Source organism: Zootoca vivipara, chromosome 3 (assembly GCF_965207765.1).
Source record: "Zootoca vivipara chromosome 3, rZooViv2.hap1.1, whole genome shotgun sequence".
Taxonomy (NCBI): domain Eukaryota; kingdom Metazoa; phylum Chordata; class Lepidosauria; order Squamata; family Lacertidae; genus Zootoca; species Zootoca vivipara.
In genome coordinates, this window is record NC_142586.1 from 91787026 (window position 1) to 91814827 (window position 27802).

Consider the following 27802-nt stretch of genomic DNA (forward strand, 5'->3'; position numbering starts at 1 on the left):
TTGGTATCTCAAATTTCAATTAACTTTCAGAGTGCAAACTTAATAAATTAAAGAGAATTCAAAGCCATTACCCCCTCCACACACAAACACACATATGGAAAAAGGAGAGGACACAGTATGGCTACATTTCCTGGCTTTTCCACCTCCTTTTAAAATTAAGTTTTCATGGTCGTCTCCAGTTATATCAACGCTCAGAGACCAAAATCACACATTAATGGTTGCTTTATTACCTACAAAGCCCTTTGAAGCCAAGAAAGGTTAAGTCTCTATAGAAGCAAATAATTTTACATGGTAAGGGTAGTTCACTGTTTTATTTTATGAACTGATAAACACCTAGCCAAGTTACAAACAGAGAGGTGGAAATGCAAGCATCATGTTAATATTTAAACTCATAGAGACCTTGGCAAAAAACCCTCCCTTTTTCCGACTGGGCAGGTGCTGCTGTTTTGACTATACAGCTTTGTTTTGGAAATATGTATAAATTAGACATCTTTAGAGATTTCAGGATTGTTGGACGATGCTTTGTTAAAACAAGTTTCCCTTCAACCTTCAAAGAGACCGTCTGTAAGAAAAAAGGCATCCTTCCTTGAACAAGAATCTTTATATTAACCACCACCCCAAAAAAACCCACTAGTTTTTGAACCGCTTTGGATTTCAACGGTCTGAGTCACTTTCACTCTCCTCCTTGATTCCACTGTCTTCTCCAACAGCGTTTTCCCCATCACTCTGTTTATCCCAGTCTTTCATGGAAGCTCCCATCATGAAGTCGTCTCGCAATATACTCCAGGCCGGTCCCTCTTCCGATCTAGATTCATCCTGAGGGTTGGGAAAGGAGAAGAGTGTGAATGGTAATATCAAGCAGAAGCAAATTAAGTTACCTTAACTGGAAGCATCCAAGACTGACTATATTTAGAATTACAGATATGCTACCTGGTCCCTACATGGATCTTGCTTTAAAAAGTAATGGAAATATTTAAAAAGTAATGAAAGCATTCCCAGGCAGAGGGCCTTCTTAGTATCACAGTAGTCTCTCACCCACGGCAGTGGACCGCCCTCCTCTCAGATGTCATGGTACTAAACAACTATCTGACTTTAGAAGACATCCAAAGCCAGCCCTGTATGGGGAAGTTTTTAATGTTTGATGCTTTACTGTGGTTTTCTAATCTGTTGCAAGCCATCCAGAGGACAACCCAGTCATATGGGTGGCATGAAATGTGAAGAAGTGCATGCACACGAAAGCTCATACCTATGACAAACTTAGTTGGTCCCTAAGGTGCTACTGGAAGGATTTGTTTTGTTTTGTTTTGACTATGTCAGACCAACACGGCTACCTACCTGTAACTAGTAATATAAATTACTATTATTAATAGCTTCACTCAAACCCCACCTTACTTGGCTCACAACCGACACCTACTCACATGGCTAGAGCTTACAAAAGAAAGGCCCAAGATCCAATTTAAAAAAGAAATTAATGTACGTAAGCAAACCATCTTAAAAGCAAGAAAATCAGTAAGTCAAAGAAGCACCAAAATGGTCCTTTCTCCAGTAGCTTACTCATGACACCCCATAGAGTGGAGGTACTCAGAGAAGACGTGCCTCTACTGAAGGTTTTAGCAGGGAGTCCTTCACAGTCCTGAAGTCAACTAAACCCAGACTGGGAGCTTGCAGAGCTGACAAAGCACTGCTACAAACCGATCATGATGCCTGATGGCAGCCCCATGTAGTAGCCCAACCAGCAGGTTACTGAAACATAGGTTATCAGAAGAACATAGAACACTGAAGTTGGGCTATATCTACCCAAAGCAGACCTGTACCTGGCATGCCTGCCAACCTAAGCTGGTGAAAGGCATCCTGGCCTACAGAGGCAACATGTGCCCTCACTGACAATGCTGGAACACCCCCAGGCAGGCAGCCCCTTTTTGGGGTAGTACAACCCTGTCAAGAACAGGGTGAACCACCCACCAGGGAGACACCAAAACATGAGTAGAAGAACAACAGTCTGCCAGCACATCTTTTGGAAGAGGCCACTGAACAAAAGCACTTGAAAATGGTGCTTCAAATTCCAAGCCATAGGATACCGTGGTCAATTGCATTTAAAGCTACCGAGGAGAATTGCACGCAAACTCCTGGTGGTCTTGGTCCCTGGAGGTGACCAAAAGCAGGCCTAAATCCTACAAGAAATGGCTCTAGAGACTCAGCCCTCATCCAAGAGTGCTTGGCATTGTATGGCAATCACATAAGCTCCGTGAATCCCCAAATACGGGTGATTCCCACCTCTAAAAACTAAAGATGTTTAACCGGAGACTTCTTCAGTAAATAGTTTACAGCATACTCCATTATCAAACATGTTAGAGCGCTTATTTTGACATCTGTAAGAAATGCAGCGTTTTAGTAGTAATCCGAGGGCTGGCTCATGCATGACATACGTCACTTAATCTCTCAGCACTCGAGGACTAGCAGCTGAACGCAAAAACTACATCTGGGATCTACAGGAAAGCACAGAGCGCTGCAGAGTGTACAGGAATGCACAACGACATCTCCCCCAAATCTCTCTTGGTGGATCAAGTTAAAAAGCTTTCGGATCATGCATGCAACTCCCAACTCTGTGTCATTCCAAGAGATTTCAAAATACATGTGAACTGAGGACCGGCTTCATTTTATATCTGCAAACAAGGTGCGTGCAAGGACAAAGCATTGGATGCTTAAGTAGAAAGAGTGCTGGCTATTTTCAGACAGGCTACGAGCATGGCATGGTGCACTTTGACCTCTCCCCACCCCCATGGATTAATTTATAGTTAACTCAGGAAACAGTGTCTTTAAAAAAGACTTCTATGTGGCAATCCAAGCTGCCTCTCTTTTATTACTCTCAAGATACAGCTTCATTAAGATATTTCCTGGCACATTTCACCAACACAAAACATGGGTTTCATAAAGCCCTGAAACAAACAACTCACCCCAAAGTTAACATTTAGCGTATCTGGTTAGTTACCTAAAAGCCTCCTTGGTGTGAGCCAGTCATATGGGGAAATATCTGACGGTAGTCACTCAGAGGAGACCCACTGATTTCAGTGGGTCTATTCAGAGTATGACTTAATTGTCTATCATCCATAGCAGAAAGCTGTCATGTGGTTGTTGTTGTTGTTGTTCAACAAGTTCATATCTGGATAGCAATACACTGGTAATTTGGAAGCAGCTAGTATGAGGCTACTTTGAGAAGGTATAAAAGAGACAGAAGAGAGATGCGGAGTTTGGTTTTCACTGAGGATTTAGAACTTCACTAGTTGTCCGTTATTTGAGAATGAAGAAGAAAAAAGGACATTTTCTACAGTGCAACAGCACCACTTTGTGGTGGCTACAATTCAAGCAGTAGCATACTAAAGCATAGCTATGATAGCCTTTGCAGCAAAAGCTCAACGTGACCTGTGGCTTAACAAATTTAGTTAGCATTCCTATATACAATTACGTGGGGATAAATCCCACTGAATTCAATGGAGCTTATTTCTAGATAGACACATATAGGACTGCAGTGCTATTGCATCAACAAGGCATTTTAGCGCTTTCTTTTTAATAAACATTTACCAAAGAAAATTTACAGAGATCCAGTGTTAATTCAATCACCCACTCCCACCACGAGGAGGAAGTAATACCCCTTCCCACCCTCTCACTATATATAAGCACCTGGTGACTTCTGTTTCAGTGTATCTGAAGAAGTGTGCATGCACACGAAAGCTCATACCAATGACAAACTTTGTTGGCCTCTAAGGTGCTCATGGAATTGTCTGTGTCACCATTAAGAAGAAGGGGGTAGGAATAGGCCAATAGGTATGTGGACTGTCCCTGGATAAAGTGACTTTTTTCTTCTTTTAGTTCTCAAGGGTTGTCATCTGAAGTAGCCAGATGTTTAACTGATAATCAATCACAGTCAGTCAAACATTTGAAAAATAAGGCTTTAGAGCCGTCTTGCCCCCAAATGGCAACTAGACATTCTATTTGGGTGACTGTAACCTTGGTTTAAGGAGCTATTTGGCATCTAGCTTATATATCTGAATTTCTAACACTGATCTGCTATATGTAAAGTGAGAAGTCCTGGGTTTCTGTACCACATCTACATAGCAAAATATGCCCCTTTCATACATCACTGTGTATATGAAGAGTATATGTGATTTTCTACGTGGAAGTGACAGCCATATGGAAAATTTGTCTTGCGGGAGGACACCTATAGACAGAGAAGCACTGTGGGCCACCTAACATATTTTTAAAACTCAAAAGCCCACAAACACAAATCAGCACATCTGATGTGCACATTGACTTCACCCCAAGGGACAACATGTGAATCGATTCTGACCCAGTTCTCCTAAAAGAGAAGAGAGTCCAAAGAACACAATAAGGTCCTTGTCTACATGATTAGCAATTAGCTCACATCGACTCTCCCTCTGCAAAAACGTATTATCCAATGCCAGAATCCAACTTCCTCTAACAAACTTATTCCTGGCACCTGCAACATGATGCAACTTTAATTCTACCTTATTAAGCCAAGGCCTACATTCCTTGCCTTCCAAAATGGCACATTCCTGAGAAGCCAAAACAATTTGTATCTTGGCACAGCAGTGCAGAGGTGTGTATATTCACAAACCCCCACATCTACATAGGCACCTACATAGCGGTAGGCACTTCTTTTTGCTTTTTTGTAATAAGAATAATACAATCATACGGCTGAAGTAATAGTGTGCAAAATTCCTCACCCACCCAGAAAAGAAGGTGACTGGTCTTCCACGTTTGCTTCATTGGTGCAAAGCAAAAAAATTGTAAATTTCAATGGGGACTGGGTAGTCTTGTCTTATTTACTAACATTATCCTTGCATCAAAGGCCTGCTTCTGGTGGAAGAAACTGCAGTTTCTTCTACACCAGAAGCAGAAGCTTTGCCTCTCCTCTCCTCATACACACAGAGCACAATGGAGGGCCGAAATCCCAAGACTGGTGCTCATAACAAACCATTGTTTATTGTTGCTTCCCAACCAGTCCAACGTGTATGTGAGAAATACTTCTTAGAAACGGCAAACTTAAGCTCTTGTACTGAAATCAAAAGGACTTACAAGTAAACATGTTTTGCACTAGCTTTTTGCTCATTACTCTGAGGACTCATTTACAAGGGCAAACTAATCTCCATTTAGTAGAAACATATTGGCAGTCCAAGCTCAATTAGTAAAATAAAAATAGAGACAAGTTGGGGGTTCCTAGTTGGGGCACTGCAATTCTTACAGGGTGGCTGAATGTGAATCATTGTAAAGCATTCAAAGCTTCATCCCCCCAAAATTTTGGGGTGGAGGGTGGGCTTGTGACTTGTCTAGTTAGGTATGTAAAATCTTCATTTGGCCTTGCACAGGATTGTGGCCAAACTTTGAAGCTGAGAATTTACCTAGGAATTCTCCTGTCACTGAATTTGCCAAGCCACAGCACAAGCGAGCTTCTACCCATTTTCCCTGCTTTAATTCTTGATCGCATGAGCAGTCTTTGGGTGTAAAAACAAATTGAGTTTTTGATAGGCAAAGACATCAGCTGGGACATTGAGAGAACGCTATATACAGAGAATGGCTAAATACAACCACTGCAAGCTCTAACATTTAAGCTCCCTATGAATCAATGGGACTGAGACCGAAAAGGGCATTACTTTCCCAGCTATATTGACTTAGCATCTCTCCTTCATAGCAAAAGGAGATTTAAAGTAAATCTTAAGATGGCTTTTCCTTCCCATCTGCATTTGTAGCTACCATGTATATTGCACATCAGGAACAAACTTGACCTCCCTCACCCACCCCCCTCCTCAGTAAAAATAGGTAACTGAAGCAAACAGTGCACAGTGGGAATCAATGGCAATACAGCATTTAAAGGTAAAGGGACCCCTGACCATTAGGTCCAGTCATGACCGACTCTGGGGTTGCAGCGCTCATCTCGCGTTATTGGCCGAGGGAGCCGGCGTACAGCTTCCGGGTCATGTGGCCAGCATGACAAAGCCGCTTCTGGTGAACCAGAGCACACGGAAACGCCATTTACCTTCCCGCTGTAGCAGTACCTATTTATCTACTTGCACTTTGACGTGCTTTCGAACTGCTAGGTTGGCAGGAGCTGGGACCGAGCAACGGGAGCTCACCCCGTCGCGGAAATTCGAACCGCCAACCTTCTGATCGGCAAGCCCTAGGCTCTGTGGATTAACCCATAGCGCCACTTAAATACAGCATTTAAGTGTTCCCTAATGCTGTCTGATAGGACTTGAACTTGCTTCATTCTTAAGCCATTGTGACTTTGGTGCATTACTGTAATAATTACTGTACATCACAGGTCCCCAAAATGAGGAGGAATATTAAAGACATTTATTTCTTTCATCTGGCAACTTTGGTTTATCAGGTCGTTTAGAATTTCTACGATGAAGAAACAAAAATCCCTCTAGGGCCTCAAAGGGGCATTGCAGCTTTGGAAATATGCAAAATGCATTTAGATTTAAGCAAAGGCAAGTAATAATCATTTTAAAAAAAAGGCTTCAGTCAGTTGAGAGCCATACTGAAAATAAACTCCAGTCCTCTCTGTAGACTGTGCAATTTCAATTGGTGGGTGGGTGATGAAATTGGCCACTGCTGCCTTGGAACAAAACCCAAGCAGCAAGTTATACTGGCTTCAAAACTCAAAATGTGAAAAATGATGTACACAATTGAACACCCACAGTCCCATCAGCAGCTCTTAATCAGGAGGTTCTGCTGCAGCTGCTGGAAAGCATTCCCAGTAAGCAAACATTGCAGAGACTTGTTTACAGCACCTGGTCTCCATTCTATTCTGGATAACTTCATCTCCAGCACACAGAAGTGTTGTGTTTGTCCTGCTTTAATTAGCCACAGAGCTGTGGAATTACAGGTTCGCTTTCTGAGTCTTTGCTGGGGGACCACCCAAGGAAGGCAACCTGTCTCCATGTACACCCAATATTTAACAGCCTCACTTGGGTTCTGTTTCAAACCATGTGAATAAACACATGCCTCAGGTTGACACTGACCAAGGATGAAGCTCCTGCAATCTTAAGCCCAGCACTTAATCAGAAAAATGCACGGAGGGCATCAATGGGCCATACAGCACTTCTAGGATCAGAGGAAGCCTGCCTCTGAATACCAGTCAATAGGGAATTGTAGCAAGTCAGGGATATCGTGCTCACCGCCCGCCTGGGGTGCTTTCCCAAAGTATCTAGTCTCCCACTGTAGGAAACAGGATGCTTTGATAGACAGGTCTTTTGTCTGATCTGGCAGGGTAAGCTAAAGCATGATACAAATAGTGGACACCACAATTAACATCAGGCCTTTGGGTGCAACCTTACTTACTCCCAGTTTCATCCCATCTACCTTGCTTATGACAGAGTTTTTCCCTGGCCACATTCACTCCTTATCAGCTGGAATGTGCACAGTTTCTATAGCAGTTCTTTGACACGGAGGCAATGGCCACTTTCACACCATGCTGCTTTAAATGTATAGCATACAGAAACTCTGCACAATCAAACTGACAGATTCAGTTGCTTCCAATACTATTCCTCTCCAGCTGCTGACTGTTCCATTTTTGGCATTCAGGATTCAGCGACGGCCCAATACCATCTCTCCTCTACTCCCCTGGTTTATGCACTGGTACACGTCAGTGGCGGCTCATTTAATCAGGTCAGATATTCAGCACATACATAAAAATGGGTAAATGACTCATGTTTTCCTACTTCCAGCCCAGTAGTGGTTGGTGCCCTGGTTTTCCCCGCTTCCTCCTCTACAAAGTCAATACTGAGCCCAAGGAGCAGGATGCCGATGGGCAGTGCCACCCCCTTGACCTGGTTGCAAGGAGTCAGGCAGGTAGAAATCGAGGGCAGAATGTGTTTGGTGGGGCAGTGCCCCACTGGCCCTACGGAATCAGCCTCCAGTGCCCCAGTCCAAGCTGCTGAATTCCAGGGCACTAACAGATCGACAGGATTTGCTTCTGAATAAACAGGGATAAAACTAGACTGCTTTCCAGCCTACAGAACTTTACTTTGAACAACAAAACGGCAGTAGAATTATAGAAATGAGCATGCATAAAGTCACGTCAAAGCAGCTAGTTAAGCAGCAGCAGCTACAGTGGCTTTCAAACTACAACTCAATGAGCAGACAAGTGGCAAATTGCACCTGCAAATTAACCTGGAGGGGCCTTAGAAGCAGGGTCCTAATTATCCTTTTCAGTCCCATGGCTCTATGAGATTTGCAACATTGCCAGATAATTTCCATGTGACCCGCCAGTGTTCAGCGCTGTTCCACCCCTGGGATTCCATGTTCGAAAATATATACAATTAGTACTGGGGCAGAAAAGCTTCATTGTTCTATAAAGGGGAAAAAAAACACTTATTAACTTAAATCTGCATCACTAAACTTGAGATGTTTTCAATAGACCAAGATTCTCTGTAGAATTCCCCCTACTTTTAAGAATGCACTTCTTATTAGGGGAATATGTACAGAGCCAGTTGAGAGACTGGCAGTACTAGGGTCTAAATTCTCTGTTCATGAGCCAGGTAGGGTTAACGAAGGCGTAATGCTTTGTTGAACATCTTAATCCCGACCTGGAAAGATCAGACCGTCTATCGGAAAGAACCCATTTTTATGCTAGCTTAGCCCTTGGCCTCACTGGAGAAGAGCCTGCCAAATCCTGGCCATTCTGTACCAATTCCTAAACTGTGATATGGACCATATAAAAAAGCTTGGACTGCGATTTGCCAGTTAATTCCAAAGCCTCTATGATCTTTCCAGGTTGTTACTAAGATGCAAGCTCAATAAGGCACACAAACACACACACACACAATAAAAGCAAAACTGCTTCCCAAGGTGCACTGCTTACTGATGGTTAAACATGAGGCTCTGATAGCAGCAGGCTGGCTACTGAAAAGCAACAGGATGGTGGGTGCAAAGTCTCACAAACGAGGACAAATACAGCTCGATGCACCACGAGCTAAGGAGCAGGGGAAGAGAGAGAGGCATCCTCCTTCCTTCCCATCTTCTTCTGACTGGTTTGCTAGGAAATGCCCTTTCCTGACCACTTTCTTAACAGGGGGGGGGGGGGTAAAGTCACATCTTCATTACCAAGGACTTTCATTCCACATTGCTTAACACATTTCCAAAACCCTGAAGAAATCTGGAGGCAACGTTCTGCAAGAAAAAGGCACGCTGTCTATTCTATACAACTGAGTCCAAAGCTAGAAGTCAATTTGGAATTAAAAAGATACCTAACGAAAGCTTAGGAAGTTTATATTTCAGAATTTACTATGGTCATGGTAGTCCACAACAATGTGGCTCAACAAAGACCTGAATGGTGCCATTTTCAACTTCAATGTAAAAGACAGCTTAGGGTTGGGGGAGCCTAAATGAGAGGTAGTGCAGGTGAATGAGCATCCGAGACAATCATGACCACAGGAATAACAGAAGCTGTTAGTACAATGCTGTCAAGTTAAAACTCAAATAAAATATCTGTGACTATCATGCTTCTAAAGTTCAATAAAGCAGTCCTAATTGAATTAGATGTCTGTGCATAATACATGTACTAGATAAAAAGGTGTGTATCACAGGTTGTTCCAAGTTATTTTATATACCATTTTTATATTTAAATAAAAAACAAAAACAAAAAAACCATTCTGGCAGCAATACCAGGGGGAAATAAGGTAACAACCCGAGATCCCCTTGCAAGATATTTCAACACAATGGATAGTACTGGTTGTTAATTTAAGGTCCTGCATTACATATGAACACATGCACAAAACAGGTCATGTAATTGTTGATTTATCACCACTATGATTTAATACGGGGTGTTTTTTTTCTGTTGCAAGTTTCTACAATGCAGTCCTGTTCTTCGGGCTACTTAACACGTTCCAAACGTCTCCCTAGCTCATATATTATAATAGCAGAGGGAGATTCTGGTATGCAGACAAGCAGCTACAGTGCTTCTAGCAGAGCCACCCAGCAGAGGCACCTCCACTTTTGCACAAGAATTGTTAGGATATATGAGGTTCAGCTACACTTCGCATAACAAACTTTTAAAAAGCACAGAGGAGCTTTTTAACTGCTCCTCTCCCCAAGTGTCTCCTTAGTGCGGACTTGGACGCAGCCTGACTACAGAGTGCAGATATGCAGACGTACAACACAACTGCAGGAGCAAGGGGAGCAAAAACACAAGACTTTTCCCAATTGCAGAGGGGATGCATTATGATGAACAAGGGAGCAAGATCCTGACCAGTAGGGAGGGAGACTCTGCATCTTGCATCTAGCCTCAGTGGAAGAGGGGCAGTGTAGAAATCAACAGTACGGCGCAGCCTGCCAAGTTCTTGCATTATCTCCCTCCAAAACCACGCTGGTGCTCATCCTCTATCTCCCAGAAGATTGTATCTTAGTACTCCCTGTGCAAAGGGGTCCAAGGCAGGGTTGGTATTCCTGGCTGGCCCTACAGTGGGCACTGGAGCAGTGGAGATAAAACCCTTCAAGTACTGGGGAACATCCAATAAAGATATACTCAGAGTAGACTCAATGTCCCCATTATGCCTATGTGAGAGGCCATGCTCAGAATAACTCAACTCAACGCTGAGAATACAAATGTTCCAAGCCTGCCACCCCTCACTGCTACCACACTCTAAGTAGTGCAGCACAAACAAGCCCTGCTGCCTTCTCCAAGCAGGCTTTCCAGATAAGGAAGATGGGAAGAGGGCAGAGACCACAAGATCCTGCCCAGAAACAAGCATTGTGTACCTTGGAGAGAGGAAAAAAATATATTACAAAAGTCAGCAGGTTCGGCGAGGATTAAGAAATACTTTGATAAACCGTTAATGATATGAAAGGCAAAGTCCTTGGATCCTGTTCAAAAAAATAATTACTCCCATCTGAGCACACAAAATCTGCAGAGAGGGCTACAGTTTTTAAAAGAAGCATGAACAACTTTTTAAACACCAGACCGTGAAACCTCACTGCAGCTGTAGAGGAGACAGGCGATAGGAAAACCCTTCTCAGCTGGAGAACGTGAACAAGCATGCACAGGATCTGCAGAAGCAGCAAAATTAGGTGGCACGATAAAGACGGTATCAGATTGTAAGCAGGGGTGGGGAAGGAAATCAGACTGTGGTTCCCCCCCCAAAACACACACACACACACAAAATGCTGGCTTTCTAGCTGCATACAATTTTAGGCAGGGAAACTTCCCACACTTCCCAAACTTTGGGATATTACCACCTTATTCCGCTTCATGTAAAGATCTGCCTTACATCTTTTGCAGTTGTAGAACGCCAAAAGCTTCAAAAAGACCCCCCCAAAAAAATCCAGCTCACAATGTAGCGAGGAAGATGTACCACAAACCCTTCCTAGGAATGTACCCTCCATGGCATTAAATTCCTCTATTAAATAAAAAACAAGGCACTTAGGCAGCGAGGGTGGTGTTCAACTACTTCAGATCCTGCTTGTGCCGCTCTCTTCAACTTTGGGTCCCCAGATGGTGTGGGACAACTCCCATTGCCCCATCAATGCTGGGCAAAGCTGGCATTGGATCATGGGACCTAGAAGCCAACAACATCTGGGGCCCAAGGTTGAAGAATTCTGCGTTATAGCATGCTCTGTTCTCTAAGGATCGCATGTGCTACTTTGAGAACGTGGTGAGATAAGGTGTATGCTTGAACACAAGCAAAGCAGGTCTAACCTACAGCATGCAGTTACTTAGGAAAGCTATACAGAATCGCAGGCACTGGAGAGGTCTTGCTCTCTGTTTCAAGGTTTGATCAGGAGCACATCTGCTGCCCACACGACAGTTCAGGCGATGGTGTGTACTGCTGAGCAGGCAGTGTCATACTGGAGAGGCAAAATAAATCCTTTCATCATGACGAGGGCTTCTGAATGACCTGTGGCTGACCTTAAGCTACCATAGTGTAGGAACTGATAAGATTCCTTCCCTGTGGCCTTGGAATATCGACACTTACAAGTTGGCCTACCAGAGCATTTGTTCTTCAAGTTCAATTAAAACTTTTCAAGTTTAATTAAAACTTGCTTTCCAAAGCTGGATTTGCCAGGTTAAAAAGAGAGAGAGAGAGAGAGAGAGATCTGCTCAAAGCAGTTTAGAAACCTAATAACCACACATTTATAGGCATTCCCACACAAAGGACACAAAGTGGTGGTGCACACTTTTGGCAATGCATAGCACAAAAATGTGCACAGTTCTGACATCTACTCATTTCATAGAGCCAGAGGAAATTTTGTGTTCCCCACCTCTCTCTGATCTATGGCCACAATCAAGCTTAATAACCCCCCCAATTAATACATTGACAGTATTTATCCATTGCAAACTGATTACCCTAGAGATATTCATGCAAATTCCATCTTTCGCGGTTCCACTCAATGCATTAACAACCTACCTGTCACATAAAGGCTGCAGAAATCCTTAAGGAAGGAACGCTTAATACACATGTCCCCCAAATACCCCCCATCCACAAATATTTGTGTTCTGAGGTCAAGTTCCTATCTGATGCTAAACATTTCAATTCCCATTTATTTCTTTAGAAGGTGAAGGGTGGGGAACAAAAGCAAAACCAAAGCCAGCCTTGACTGAGAGCTGCATGGCAACCCCCCCCCCAAGTTGGTTTAGTTGAATAGTAGGAAGAGATTTAGAGTTCAAAAAGTTGCAGGAAGTGAAAAGGGGGGGGGGAGAGAATAGCCACAAATACCAAGGCATTACTGTAAAGGCAGATTTTGCCGCAAATGCATATGATCTAAAAATCCAGGATTTCGCACACCTCCGCACCAGCTTTATAACATTATTTCAACTAAGGGGTTGAGGGGAAGGTATCAGATGTTAGGTTTGGGAAGCTGACAAAAGCTTCTGCCATCCAAAATTGATTTCCTGAAATACCTACCAGGCGGGGGGTGGGGAGAGAACCAAACACCCCACATCATACTTTTTACCATGCAAAAAGACAACCAGGACATTTCAGCCGTACAGAAACAAGACGTCCTCCAGCGCCCGTTTCGCTCATCAGTTCTGCGGGTAAGATATGTATGGGGCCTAGTCAAATCACAGGAGTCTCTGCTTGGCAACTATGCATATTGGCTAGATACTGTTCACAGCACACCTGCATATACTGCCGAGTTGTGCGCAGTCTCCATTTAACCCACAGTAAAACTGAACACGAACACACACACACACACACACACACACACACACGACTTCACAAGAGGAGCTTGTTCTCTTCTCATTCTGCAAGTACTCCAGGCAAAAGGAGAGTGAAGACCCTCCCAAATGGGAGCCTGCCCAGTCCCGCCCCCCCCAATATACCATAATGGCATGGGTTTCATTCTCCTTGGCTAGGCCACTCTTGCATATTACCCCCTCCTTACTTCCACATAGCTCCTGGCCTGCCTTCCCACCCAACCTCAATGATTTTTAGTGACAAGACCTGCTCCATCAGCAACCAAAGCACCAACTCTGACCACAGTACTAGCTAGCTATGCAACACGCCCTGTAAGTCAGTTTTAAGTTTCTGTGTACCAACAGATTACGAACAGCAGCACTGGAGAGCTTCTATTACAACATCAAGCTTATTATTCTAATTTTTCCAGCCTTTGAAATCAAGCAAGCCGGGCAGATTTAAGGAGAAATGGAACACTTGGCGACAGTCTAAGTTACTCTTATTACCCAATGAATTTTTAAAATACTTTAATCGTACACTTGCGTGAAATTCAGAGGGCTCTTCATGCCACGGAGTGTTTCGGCATGCTTCCCGAAAGCACACTAAACAAAGAACGCATGACAAACTGTTGTCTCCCAACTGATTAAAGTATTTCTTGCTGGCACAGGAAAGCGCTTAGTTAACTCCAATGGAATGGGGCCAAGAGAAGTATTCCACCCACTAGCGAGCACAAAGTTCAAGCATGAACACAAATATGCATTATAAACATGCAGCTTCTGAAATTCTAGATTCCGAAACCCCAAGTCCTGCTCCCTTTCAAATATGACTGATCCAACATCTTTGCCCTTGAACGACTTTTTAAAAGCAGATTCCTCTCGGAAGGAATTCTTGTGTCGGCAGGAACCCTGGAGCTGGGCTGGAACACAGGTAACTCGGCAGAACTTTTCATGAAAACTAAAACACTGCAGGTAAAGTCTCTCCCCAATTCAAATCAGTGTGAACAAATGTCATTCTGAGGTCAGCCCCAGAACCAAGTCATTCACAAGCCCACCACAGGTAATGGTAAGTACCAGATGAAATGTAGGAAAGACAGAATTTCTAACCTCCAACCTGTTGTTTCAAGTTTTCAACAGTCTTAATATACAGAATGTAAACAGTCCTTCTGGTTCAGATCAATGGCCCATCAGTCAAGTATCCATAGCAAGAGTGGTTGACAGAGGCTGGGTTGATACGCAACACAAACTCATGATTTGCTTATTTTAAACCAGGCATAGGCAAACTCCGGCCCTCCAGATGTTTAGGACTACAATTCCCATCATCCCTGACCACTGGTCCTGTTAGCAAGGGATGATGGGAATTGTAGTCCCAAACATCTGGAGGGCCGGAGTTTGCTTATGCCTGTTTTAAACTGTAGTTCCATAATGTCTGATTGTGAGCCTACTCACATTTGGAGCTATCGAACTCAAAGCATGGCTTGAAGCTAGGATAAGCTGTGGTATACTTTTATGTTTGAATTGACAGATCACTGATAAGCTTGTTTAGGGCCACTGCTCCAGCTCATGAGGCTACTGCAGATGGAGATGGGAGTGAACTAACGAAGCTGAATGATGAGCAAATAGGAAACAATTCAGATAAGCACCATCGTTTGGCTTCTTAACTATGGCTTGGCATTATGCCTGAACTCAGCCAATGCATGTCGCAAAGATGTGCAGAGAAGGACAATAGGGGATAAAGTGGACCACTTGAAAGCAGAGATGGTAGCTTGGAGTTAGAACAATGCTGCCATAAGATCTCCTTTTTCCTCTTCAACCAAGATGAGAGCGCCAAGGTTTCCTGCAAGTGCTGACATAGTTTCTAACTCAAATTTCAATACCATTTCCCAGAAAAAAAAATCTGTCCAAGACTAAACACTGAAGGACCAAAAGGGGGAAATCTGTCTTAGAAAGTTAGCAGTACTGAATATGTTCATCTCTCCTTAAGATGCTCCAAAAGAAGATACCCAGGACTCTATTGAAAATGTGAAGCGGTAACTTCCAGTGGGGCATTTGGTGTCAATGGCTGTGTTCTTCTAAGTTCCATTGCCCCACCAAGCCCATTCAACGCTATCCAGACCCCAAGGAGGGCAAAACAAAAATGTGAACGAGATAAGGACTTTGCTTAGGGAAAACCTTAGCAACTGAATCTGTAAGAGCTCTTCGAGAGTGGACTAGACCCATAGCTGCCAAGTTTTCCCTTTTCTCGCGAGGAAGCCTATTCAGCATAAGGGAAAATCCCTTTAAAAAAGGGATAACTTGGCAGCTATGACTAGACCGCCTTGGGAAATGGTGGGCTTTACTTTCCTGGAGGTATCCAAGCTAGACTGCCATCTGTCAGGGGTACTGCAACTGCAGAATCCAGCACTCTCTAAAAGTCAGCAGCAAGGGTCATGAAACACAGCATGTCTGGGGAACCTTGGGCCCTCCAGGTGTTGCTGAACCCTCATCTTTGCTGGCCAAGCTTTCTGTGGCTGACGGGAGTCTTAGTTCAGCAAATCTGGAAGGCCTAAGGTTCCCCAGACAGGCTATATAGCTTCCAAAACTTTGAATAACATTCAAGCAGTAACTTACCTGACACCGAAAAAGTTCCATAATCATTTGAAGCCAGGAGAGCAAAATTACACAAAGACACAAGTTGAATGGGTCACTCTGCCACATTAGAACAACTGCTCCAAGAAGTGGCGCCTACCTGTTCGCTTTTCAAGGTCTTCCTGGCAGCTTTTTGCTCCGTTTCCATCCCTTCCATTCCTCTCAATACGTTGATAAAGTCTCTCTTTGAAACGGAGGAGATCAATTTTGCCCGTTTTCTTTCGGAACTCCCTGCTTCTTTCACCTTCTCACTGACGTTCTGTTGATGCTTCCGGACAGCATTAAATAACTGAACGACTCCCCTGGCAGATGAAAGGAGGAGTGGTTAGGCACCTGTTGTTTCATTGCCACACCTCCTAGGTAGCATGGCTTTGATAAAGCGTCTCCTCAGCCCCACTGCACCAGACACACAAAGTAACAACAAGAGGAGTCAGGGTAATAAGTCGGAACGCAAGTGGGTTTAAAACACAATTCAAAAGCCAAAAGGGATCCAAATTATGCACTTTTCGTAAAGTCAAAGAACAGTGAAATGTCAGGACACCGCATACAGTCACCGACCCAAAGGCTAAGAGACCTTGGCCCCCAATTTGTGACGGCAACAATGTGTACTCCTTCAAGCATCCAGTAAACATTCTAAGCCCAGTTTAACACCACACACCAGTTTGCGCTTGGAGAGTAGCACCATGTTAAGGAAAATCAAATTAAGAGACATCACAATCCCATGCTACTTGTGTGCCATGAGCATCGGTATCTTCAGGCTTGCTTGTAACCTTAACCAAACCCACGGACCAGTATTGCCACAAAAAATGACGTGGCCCTATAGAAAAAGCAAGGAATATTCCTACCATTAGCAAAGTGTCCTATGAACCAGGCTGTTGATGCCCATTTTGTGTTAGTGAGTTTGGTTTGTGTGCTGTTTGCTGCGACGGAACTAAGCCTCATTTCCAACACTTTTGTCCAGTAGGTTGTGTGGAATTATTCTCAGTATTTTACAGTATCTTTCAGATGGCCTATAAAAATGTCTTATTCCTGAAACGATTTACATGGATACACAGGATTCATCTCCTCCTTTTATAGTGCCCCTGGGTAACTGTTATCGAAGAACACTGGGCTTAATTCATAAACGACATATTTTCAGTGCACCGTGGGGGTCACCTCCCCTATTGTTTTAGTGCCTCTTCACTTTCCCCCCATTTCTGGGAACCAGGTGGCCTTCTGTGGCACCCAGTTTGAGAAAAGACTTAGTAAAAGTTATTGGTCCCACGTTTTAGCAATTACTGGAAGAAGGGTGGATGCCTCCCTCACATTCCAGAGGAATCTCAAGCAGAGTTTTTTTTTACCATCTCCCTTGGTCTGAGAGAAGTAGCTGTTATTAGCTGCATCCTCCTGTACTTAAGTCAAGACGCAAGTCGCATCTTCCTCTGAGGACAGAAAAATCAAAGAACCCCTTGGCTCTGTAAGCAGAGTCAGCACAGAAAAGGCATTTGCTTCATGCAAAACCTCTCTTCTTGGCATGGAGTGCACACACTGGCAGAGTATCTGTGTGCATGTCTATGCAACCTGTCAGGTGTGTGTATGCACACTGGATAAATTATCAAAATGCTTTTATTCCTGCTAAGGGTCAGTGCACGCAAAAATGACAGAAGCAGAAGGGAAAAGGAACTCGGAACCAACAAGTAGTAAACAAACTGAAAAGTGTGACACTAGGTTCTGGGACATACCAGAGGAGTCAGCCAATGACTTAGCACACCCACCTCCGCAAAGTTCAGAGGCAAGCTTTTAAAGCAGTCTCTGTGGAGGTAAGGATGTCAAAAACAAGCCCACTGATATGATCAAGAAAATGCACTGGTTATGTGCTAGACCAGAGCCATGTGGTGCAATGCTAGGTTAATGCAAGACAGTAATCTGACCGCAAGAACAGCGAGTTTTGGTGAATGCACTTTAGAGAAATACAAAGAGTGGGAGAAGTGATTGATCTGTGTATTTTCTAAGTATGGAATTAACAAAAACGATGAGCTCAGGCCCAGAACTCCTGCTGGGCGAACACTTAACACGTTATAGTCTTGTCCAAATTTTAAGCTTTCATAAGACTTCTGAAATCTTTTGTTGAACTTGATACTGTACGAGACAGAACTAGGTATAAATCATTTGACTCCCACGAGTCACTTCTTAAGAGTTCAATTTGATTAGAAGCAGATTACTCAGGCATGCCTTTAGATCTGTTTTCAAAAGCCCAAACACACACTCTTACCTCGTGGCAATTCTCTGAAGGCTTCTCTCCATTTCTCTGTCTTTCGCAACATCTGGCTTCACTCTGCACATCATTTCCCACTCCCGCTTTTTATCAAGCTGCATCATAAATATTGTTATGTGAAAGAGCATTAGGCATTTTAAAAATGCAGCATGCACATATAGATATTTCTTAAGAAAACCGAGTTGATAAATCATGTAGGACGACGTTAGGTGAGGATGGGGAGAATACAACTACGCTTAACAGCATCATTCCTCTAGTGCCAAGCAATAGGCCCAACAGGTCAGTGGTGTGGATTTTCACATAACAGGCTCTCCAGTGAACCTTTCCAACTACAATAGAACCAATGGATCAAGCGGATTCCTGAGCAGGGATGTTCTGGGCGTTGAGTTCTCCTGCCAGTCAAAGTCAACAACTGCAGTGTGACCAGGACCTTTGGGTGCTCACCCAGGCAGGCGATTATTTGTTCTCACCAAGAACAAAGAAACTCAGTCAAACAACATCACACCTACTTTGAACCATTTATCCTGGGCAAGTTAATGTTTAAAGCTGATCTGCAAGGTTGAAATAGTTAACTTAGAGCATAGCCTCTTATGAAATGAATTCTAAACTAGAGTTGAAGGGTATGCAGGTCCCAACTCATTTGTGGGGCATTACCCCCTTCCCAGATGGTTTGCAGCACCATCTGGCCACCACAGATGAATAATATACAGGGCAGCTCTTCAAGAATGACTTGAGTAAGTTTGCCCGCAAATAAGCAGTGGTGCCCAGTGATAGTGACCTTGTATTCAGACTCTAAATGTTTTGGGAGCAAATGAGCAACCTCAGTACTCTGACAATATATGTGACTATTGCATTTTATGGGGAACCTTGAACAATATCCGAGACTAGAAATCATTCCAATGGTACAACCATCCAAGCCTAAGACACTAGAAGCAAAGAAGCTTCTAGATCAGTGGTGTCCAAACTTTTTTCAAAGAGGGCCAGATTTGATGAAGTGAAGGGCCGTGAGGGCCAACCAAAGTTGTTGCCTAGGATTGAAGTTGTTGAGCTTTTTTTAGGACTGAAGTTTTTTATCCCAGGAAATAAACTGCCACAGGGGCCAGATTAGACCCCTGAAATGGACTTTGGACATGCCTGTTCTAGATGCACACAACTTTAAATTGGAGTATGATACATACTATAGCTATGCTTAGCTATTGTCCAGACCTTTCTTCAACTTTTAAGGAGGTGTGACAGAGAAGATACTTCCTTCCAATACTCAACTCCCAGTGTCTGTTTTGAAATCCACCTGTCTTACTGATGCCAAAACGTTTCTCAGTTCATCCGCTATTTTGTCAGACACTTTTAAAGTTGTTTAACATAGCTCAGAACAAATGCAGTTAGTTTTTCAAAAATAAAAGGATTGCCATTTTTAAGTAGGGTGGAGCCATCAAACTTCTTCATACAGCCAGACTTCAACTTTAACACAACAGTTAAATCAGCTTGCTAAAAGTTTATATTAAATGTGTAACACTTGAGAGAGAGAGTTACATATTTAATATAACATGAACCAATTGTTTTCCAGTAATTATTTACAGTTAAAACTGGAGTTTATGCTTTACATGAGAGAGCAGACAGCTTCAATGCCAATATGCAGATGTCTTAGCTGCAGTTCCAAAGCAAATATGCAGAAGCTTGTCAATTAGAGATAAAGAGCGTTATCATGATTTTTGGAATACTGGAGACATTTCCCACTTCATTTTAATAACGTAGCACTTTACTTATGAAGATTAAGACTGGGATTTACGGTATTATATTTTGAGATAGCCCAATGTTTAGTGAGAAAAAGAAACCAGCTTCAGTGTGTAAAGATTTCTTGATTTAGACACGAAAACCAAACCCAATCACGGTTCCTATCTTTATCGACAGCAATTTCATACACACACAAACACACACATCTATGTTTATTATCCTACCTTTCCCCGGACTCTACTTTAGCAAAACCGACTGTCATGCTTCTTAAAACAATTGAACAGCAAGTTAACATTGTTTGAACCCTCTTAACACTAAGTCTCCATTACCCACAGCCTCTTTTTATGAAGTTATAGAAAACTCTTATCTTTATAATTCCAGGCAGACCGCTATGAATTCATGTCTTGATGACTACGCTCTGGCCTCTGATCAAACAGCTAACCCTATTTTAGTTTTCCATCAGCATGGAATCAATAAAAGGCAGGCTGTTTCAAGTTTATCTCATGATGAACAAATCAGTTTATAGACTAACAGCACACCACCAATTTGTGGTACCCCACATATTTATCTGATAAAACCAGATTCAGAGAGCAAACAGTGACTGAATAGATCCTATATTATAGCCTTACATTTTCATCCGAAAATATCGGGAGTAAGTAAAGCAGCTGTGGTCTGGTAACACAGTGGTATTGAAATGAAGCCGTTTCAATACACATTAGAGCTTCATTAGATTCATACCAAGTAAGAGCAGCTGGCTTACTTGGTACCCTGGCTTACTTGGGTAATGAATCACACCATATAAATCAGTTCAGTTTATACAGCACCACTGTCCAGTCATTAAAAGATGTGAAACACCAGACCCAAGAATTGTAGCCCACCTTATCACTGTCATCAACAGAGTGGAAAACCTAAGTGTCTTTCAAAAGAGACTAGTACCTTGTTCACCAGGTGAATCAGCAGTGACCTAAGCATGTCTTATTAACTCCCAGAAAAGCACTGCTTCCCAAAATTTTACACTTTGACACAGGGAGCACTGTCAGCCGTAAGGACCAGGAACCATGCAAACCCCGGGCCTAAAATGTAGTACTACACAAATTATTGGCTCATTTACAGGGCCAGGAACCAGCATCCTTCAAACAATAAATAACTTTAAATCACAAAAGTGCCAACCAGTGCTTTGAATTCTGATTTAGGAGTTGGCTTATTGAGGGGAGGGGCCTGTTCCTTCCTGGACTCTGAGACACAACAATGCAAAGGTTGAGTATGCATCATCTGTTTTGAGTGACATGTTCATTCTGCATAGATAACTTGCCAGAACTCGTCCCAGTTTCGGTTTTCCCAGTGCTAATATGCTAACTGAGATGGAATCAACAGTCTGAGGTTGAATTCAGATGGTACTTTTAGTAAATTGCGGGCATGGTCCCAGGTCAGCAGCTAGGGAGCAAACTTGCTCCTCCAATGAGCTTTGAACTCCTGCACAAGCATAACTTTGCTTATGTTTCGGCTGCTTTTTTTTACCCTTGGAGCACACTAGTGATCCCTACCATGACACGCCAAAGCATATGCACAGAGCGCAAGCTTCATAGGAACCCAGAGGTGTCTCTCAAACTGACCTTTCATAAATCACTGCCTGCAAAAGGTTAGCAATCTGGCTACTGAGAGTTAGTGTGAATAAATGCTAAAGGGGAGGACTGTTTTTATGGAAGACATAATGTATGGTATCATAATGTTGCATCTGCTTCCTTACCTTTCTCCTCTTCTCCAGCCTCTCCTGCTTTTCCTTCTCTCGTTCCCTATCCCGCTCTTTGTTTTTAACCAGTATGGTGGGCTTACTCTGGGGAACTTTCTTACTGAGCACTTTTGCCATGGCATCAGCCCAGCCAGCATTTCCAGCATCTTTGGCTTTCGTGTCTGGGGTCTGAGGCTCATCCTCATCATCGCCATCAAGTTCTTCACCCCCTGAAGAGAAGCTGTCCTCTGGAATGCCTGAGCTGCACTCAGAACCTAAAAGAAGAGCAGTGGAGAAAAATCAAACTCAATGAGCATGTATGCAACGGTCTTCGTTTTCTAGCAAGATACCTTTATTTGCCAGAGGGAACGTTCCTCCGCAGTCCCTGGGGGGAACTGGAGCAGATTTTAGGGGCACAAAGCAGGAGAAGAGGAAGGCGAAGTCCCACTACACTTGCAGAGTTGCAATTGTAGAGCTTTGGCTGCAACCCTTCATATTTCTAATAGATTTGGGATACCAATACAATGGGATAGCTCAGTTGGTAAGAGCATGAGGCTCTTAATCCCAGGGTCATGGGTTCGAGCCCCACATTGGGCAAAAATAATCCTGTATTGCAGGGGTTTGGACTAATGTCCCTCATGGTCCCTTCCCTTAACTATGATTCTATGACTAATTTAAAACCATCTTAGATAAGTGTGTTAGTCCTAAAGTTCATCTCTAAACAGAACCAATGTCTCTATTACATACACTGAGATAAGGAAGGGTTTTCTCCACAAATGACGAACCAATCAGATTACTTCTTAATACATGATAAACTTCCACCTACCACCCAAGCACAGCCAGGTATTTCATGTTCACCTAAAAATAAATAAAGTGTTCGAGTTTGTTCAGCAACTACTCAGAAAGTGCTTCAACCTGTCACTCACAGGGTTTTGTAATGTTTTCTTTGCGTTCTGTTTTTGTGAGGGTGGGATTGCACCAGCAAAATGGAGCAACTCTGGCAAGAGGAAGAGAAAGTAAAGTTTTCCAGTGCTCAGGGTTCCTATATTCCTAGGCTTTGCCTTGGCTGCAATACCCAAGGCCACTTCTATTCTGGACAAGCTTCCTGGGGGCACATGCCAGGCAAAAGTGGGCAGAGAGGTGAATGTGAGTTTTGCCTTTGTACAATAGACTGGCTTCTACCCACACCCCTCTCTACCCTCCATCCAAACAAGCAAGAGGCAGAACTCTAGGGCACATTCCAGCCAGGCAAAGATGCTTAGGATGCAAAGCAGAGTTATGGAGGAGAGTGTTCCTAAGGGCAGAAAAAGAGGCTGTGTATTTGGCCCCCAGGTCTGAAGTTCTCTAGCCCTATCCCAGTCATACCTTGGTTTTTGGAACAGCTTAGTTCCCAAACGGTTTGGCTCCCAAATGCTGCAAACCTGGAAGTGACTGTTCTGGTTTGCGAACTATTTTTGGAAGCCAAACATCTGACAGGGCTTCCATGGCTTCCAACTGGCTGCAGGAGCTTTTTGCAGCCAATCAGAAGCAGCACTTTGGTTTCCAAACGTTTTGGAAGTCGAATGGACTTCCAGAACGGATTCCGTTTGATTTCCAAGGTACAACTGTATTTGGAAACATTTAAAAGATATTCTCTCTAGAGGTAGAAAAGCAAACCATGTAAAATTAACACATACCACACAACAAAGAAATGTAGTGGCTGGTTGTAAAAATGAAACAATAGTGCAAGTAATTCTCCAGTAAGCTATTTTGTTTAGTGGTCAAATTTGCACCATTACAAAACTATCCACAGGAACCTTTATTTAATAAGACAATAGAAATTGGCCTGTCTCCTTGCTGTTAAATCATGATTTAAACTGCAATTCACCCTGAGAGGAGGTATGCCCAGTTCCTTGCTACTTGGACAGCATCTTTAACCAAGGATAATTTGTCCCAAGTTACTGGAATTCAAAGGACCAGTCACCACTTCCTGCTGTAACTAACCTGCAAAAAAACTATTTGCAGCAAATTGAGAAAATATGAGGATCCACATCATGCAAAATAAAAACAAACACAAAATCCTTTTCAGAACAAAGATTTCAGAAGTCATGGCAGAAGAATCAACAAAACCCCAATACTTTATTATGGAATTAATGTTTTGGGTAAGAGCAACACATTTGAGGGGGGAAACGTGTTTCTGGTTTATTTAAAGAGATTACAATCACAACACTGACATCTAGTGTTGAAATGCCAAAATCAAGATAGATTAAAATAAGCATGTGATACAAGCCAATTCAGCATATACGGTACATGCCAAGTGTACCTCTGATTTCACTTGGTGCAAGTTTGATTAAAACGGTCACTGGTATTTCCTCCATACAGAGAAGATAATCTGAGGCTTCACTCTGCTGTAATTGTCCATCCCTTCTATTCTGATACCTCTTAAAGGAATAAAGCTAAGGCTACTACATCTATGTTGTAAGAATTTAGTTGACCAGGCTGTAAGAATTTATAGTTTGTTAGTGGTTGATAAGGGGAAGAAAACATCCAGCAGCCCATTGGGAAAAGAGAAAAGATTACTAGGACACATTTTCTTACTGCTCTTCCCACCCAATAGTTTCAGAAAACCCCACAGGGAAGCAGGCTGAAAAGACAGCCAAAACACCTTTCAATACACTTTGGTACAGCTTTCTTGTTTTTTTAACAGATTAAGTAGCTGGCAGTATCAGCCACAGCCTACCACCAATCAAAATCCTTACAACCCTTAGCTAACATTATTTCAGAAAAGACTAAACACAGTTCATGTTTAATCAACTCTAATTCTCAAACAAACCTCAGTCATTCTACAACAAATGATGGGCAGAAGAATGTACAGTGGAACCTCGGTTTATGAACACCTCGGTTTATGAATTTTCAGTTTATGAACGCCGCGGACCCATCTGGAACGGATTAATTCACTTTCCATTACTTCTAATGGGAAAGTTCGCTTCAGTTTATGAACGCTTCAGTTTATGAACAGACTTCCGAAACCAATTACACCCATGTTTCAGTTTATGAACGCTTCAGTTTAAGTACTTCGCGGACCCGTCTGGAACGGATTAATCCACTTTCCATTACTTTCAATGGAAAAGTTCGCTTCAATTTATGAACGGTTACTCCGCGGACCGTCTGGAACGGATTAATCCACTTTCCATTACTTTCAATGGGAAAGTTCGCTTCAGTTTATGAACGCTTCAGTTTATGAACAGACTTCCGGAACCAATTGTGTTCATAAACCGAGGTACCACTGTACTGTACTTTGGCACATGGCACAGAATTTGCTCCCACAATATATAGCAGATAGCACTTTCAGTCTCTGAACTGGCTGACAGACATCTGCCACAAGAGATGTTAAAGTGACAATGCAGTAATAATAATAATAATAATTGTATTATTTATACCCTGCCCATATGGTTGGGTACTCCCATCAATAACATCCCAGCCACTCCCATCAATAACATTTTCTCATCAATTTCTGGCTACCAACAACATATGCAAGTCTGAGTAACACAGCACTCTACATGATGTGCCTGACCTATTATGTATGCTATGTTTTCAGAGAACAAAGTATCAATTGTCCATATTATCCTGTGATGATATTTACTTGTCAATCATCAGGGAACAAAGTCCCTCCAATACCCAAGGTGAAAGCTTGCTTACAAGGTACCTACTAAAATTCAAATACAGTACTGTAGACTACTGTCAATCTGTCCAAAAGTAGATATGAAAAACACTGCTTAGCATCTGATAACATTGAATGACCTCATCCATCTCTATGAAGTACAGAGTATGCAGACTAACACTAGCCGGCCACCAAAACCAAACCAAATTAACCACTAATCCACCTTTGACATTCAAAGAGGATGTGGGAGAGAGCATTTTGCCAGTTCAAAAATATTAAATGAGTTTCATTCTAGTGAAAGAGCATCAGATTAATTCTGCATCTGCACTTATGTACAAAGATTAGCATAAAAACAATATGTGTTGGGCCTTAAGAAAAAAAACTGCTAAGTCCTCATGTTTGTAATACTTTTATTCAGGCCAACCCCCCCCCCCCAATCACAGAAATGTGGAAAGTGACAACCCAAAAATGGACTGTAAGAATTTGCCTATTTTACTCACTGCAGCTGAGCAGTACAAATATATTCATAAGCACAATAAAATCATTTCCTCAGCAGCTGAAGTTCAATATTGGCAAGTACAAGCAGTTCCTGGCTCAGTTAATAAATTCACAACAGGATGCCGATTTATCAGCAGCCAAAAAACATCCCCTGACCTAGGACAAAGTTAACTCAGGAGTTTCACCATTATTTCTAGATTGCAGTACATGCTTTCAAGCCCTTAATCCCAATTATCCTTAGCGTAGAGGTATTTCTTATCACCATTTGACAGACTGTAATTTGCCAAGCATCAGGTGATATCACTTAAGTAGATGCCAGCCTCAGCTATAAAGGAGTAAAGCACTTGTATAGAAAGCATGTTCAAGATCACAAGTATATAAAAAACATGAGAAGAGGCCAGCTGGATCAGAGCAAAGGCCCACCTAGTCCAGAATTCTTTCCTCACAGCAAACTGTCCTTTGTGTAGATAACTGTCTGTACAACACAACTGCATGTCTGATGGCATGATCCTATACAAACCTATCAAGGAGTAATTCCCATTGTGTTCCATGGAGTTTAACTCCCAAATGGGTACAAGACTGCAGAATAAAAATCAGGGGTTCGAACAGATAACCCTCGGGGTCCCTTCCAACTCTATCATTCTTGGATTCTAAGTTATAGGATCAGTACACAATCACACACCAAATTTGTCTTCACTTGTTCCACTCTATATCACCTTTCATATCAAAATTTTGTAAGGTGTAAAACAGTCCTAAACTAGCTAGTTAAGTTTTTAACAAGGACTAAATCTCTTTGACACTGGCTACTGCAGTGCTATTGGGCCAATATATAAGCCAATAACACACTGGGTGATCTTCTATTTGCAACTACCCTTACTTTTCGTAGCTGACACTTGAGTGATGCTCCATTTTTGTCCAGTAAAAAAATGTGTGAAATCTAAAGGCTTTCAACTTCATCAGTAATAATAAATAAATAAATAATAGTACAAATAATTTAAAGGTCTAAAAATTGACCCAAGTCATCAGATTCTGTCTCCCAAAGTGATTTCTATTTCTACATAATGAGGATATGAACCAGAGCAATAACAAGGCTGCATCATTAAGGAAAGGAAAGCTCATTACTGTTCCCTGCTATTCAGAGAAAGCCATCCTACTGTTCTTTCTCCTTCCACTCCCCACAGCATAGTGGGTGCTGTCTCTCCAAGTGTGCTGAGAGAGAGATAGAAAAGGGGTATATGAAGAACGGGGAGGGTAAATACATAGCAATCTTATCTAGGGGGGGGGGGTTGTCATAGAATTGAACGGTCCTCCAAGGCTCATCTAGTCCAACTCCCTGGAATCCAAATCTCAACACGTGATCCCCGATCCAATTTGAAACCATACCCGACCCTGTTCAAGCTTTGCAAATAGGCTAGCAGGTTTTTGTTCTTGTTTGCTGCACCACATAATCCAGGAAGCTTAGAAAAGACAACGAAGATCAAGATTCAGGCATCCTGGATAACAAGTTCGCGTTAGGCACAGAAATGAAACCAGCAGTGGGTTGTTGTTTTTTCTGGGGGGAAGCATAACATTTTGTGAATCTTTGTACCGGTACTTTTGTCCATTTACTGTATTTATTTTCCCCGATTTGAACTATAAAATGGTGATTTTCTTGAGTCAAAACGAGAGTGCCCCTAAACATTTTTTAAAAGAAGGGGGGGAGCACTGGAAACCAGCATACAACAGTGGGAGAGAAGAACACGGAACTGTGTAGAAAGCAAGAATGAGGCGTAGAAACAAAGGGAACGAGGAAGTGGGGCGAAGACCGTACTTGATCCCAGGCACTTTCGCCCCATTCCACTCTCCGGCGGTGCAGAGGAGCGAGTTTCTCCACCGCTGCCCATCCACGCGCCCCGTAACTTCTCCCTTTACAACACCTGGCTGCCACCCCCTTCCACCACCGGGGTTCCCCACCCAGCGCAAACAGGGTCCTCGCGCCCGTTACCGCTCTCTTCGACTTCGGCTCCGGCAGCCTCGGCCTCCCCACGTGAACCCGCCATGGCAGCGGCCATCTTGCCCTCGGTATGTCCCTCTTCTTAAACCGTCCGGGTGACCCGCGCAGCTGTCACGGACGTTCCGGGAAGAAACGAGCAC

General features: G+C 42.9%; 1 protein-coding gene across 1 annotated transcript; it reads right to left on the reverse strand.

The window, feature by feature from the left end:
- Positions 1-204: 204 nt before the first annotated feature.
- Positions 205-27734, reverse strand: RRP15 (ribosomal RNA processing 15 homolog). The gene is made up of 5 exons (XM_035111354.3): positions 27654-27734; positions 21550-21806; positions 18069-18166; positions 15918-16119; positions 205-816 (listed from the first exon to the last, which is right to left on the reverse strand). Exons 1-5 carry the CDS (start codon positions 27718-27720, stop codon positions 655-657), a joined length of 786 nt encoding a protein of 261 aa, XP_034967245.1. The 5' UTR covers positions 27721-27734; the 3' UTR covers positions 205-654.
- Between the last annotated feature and the right edge of the window lie 68 nt (positions 27735-27802).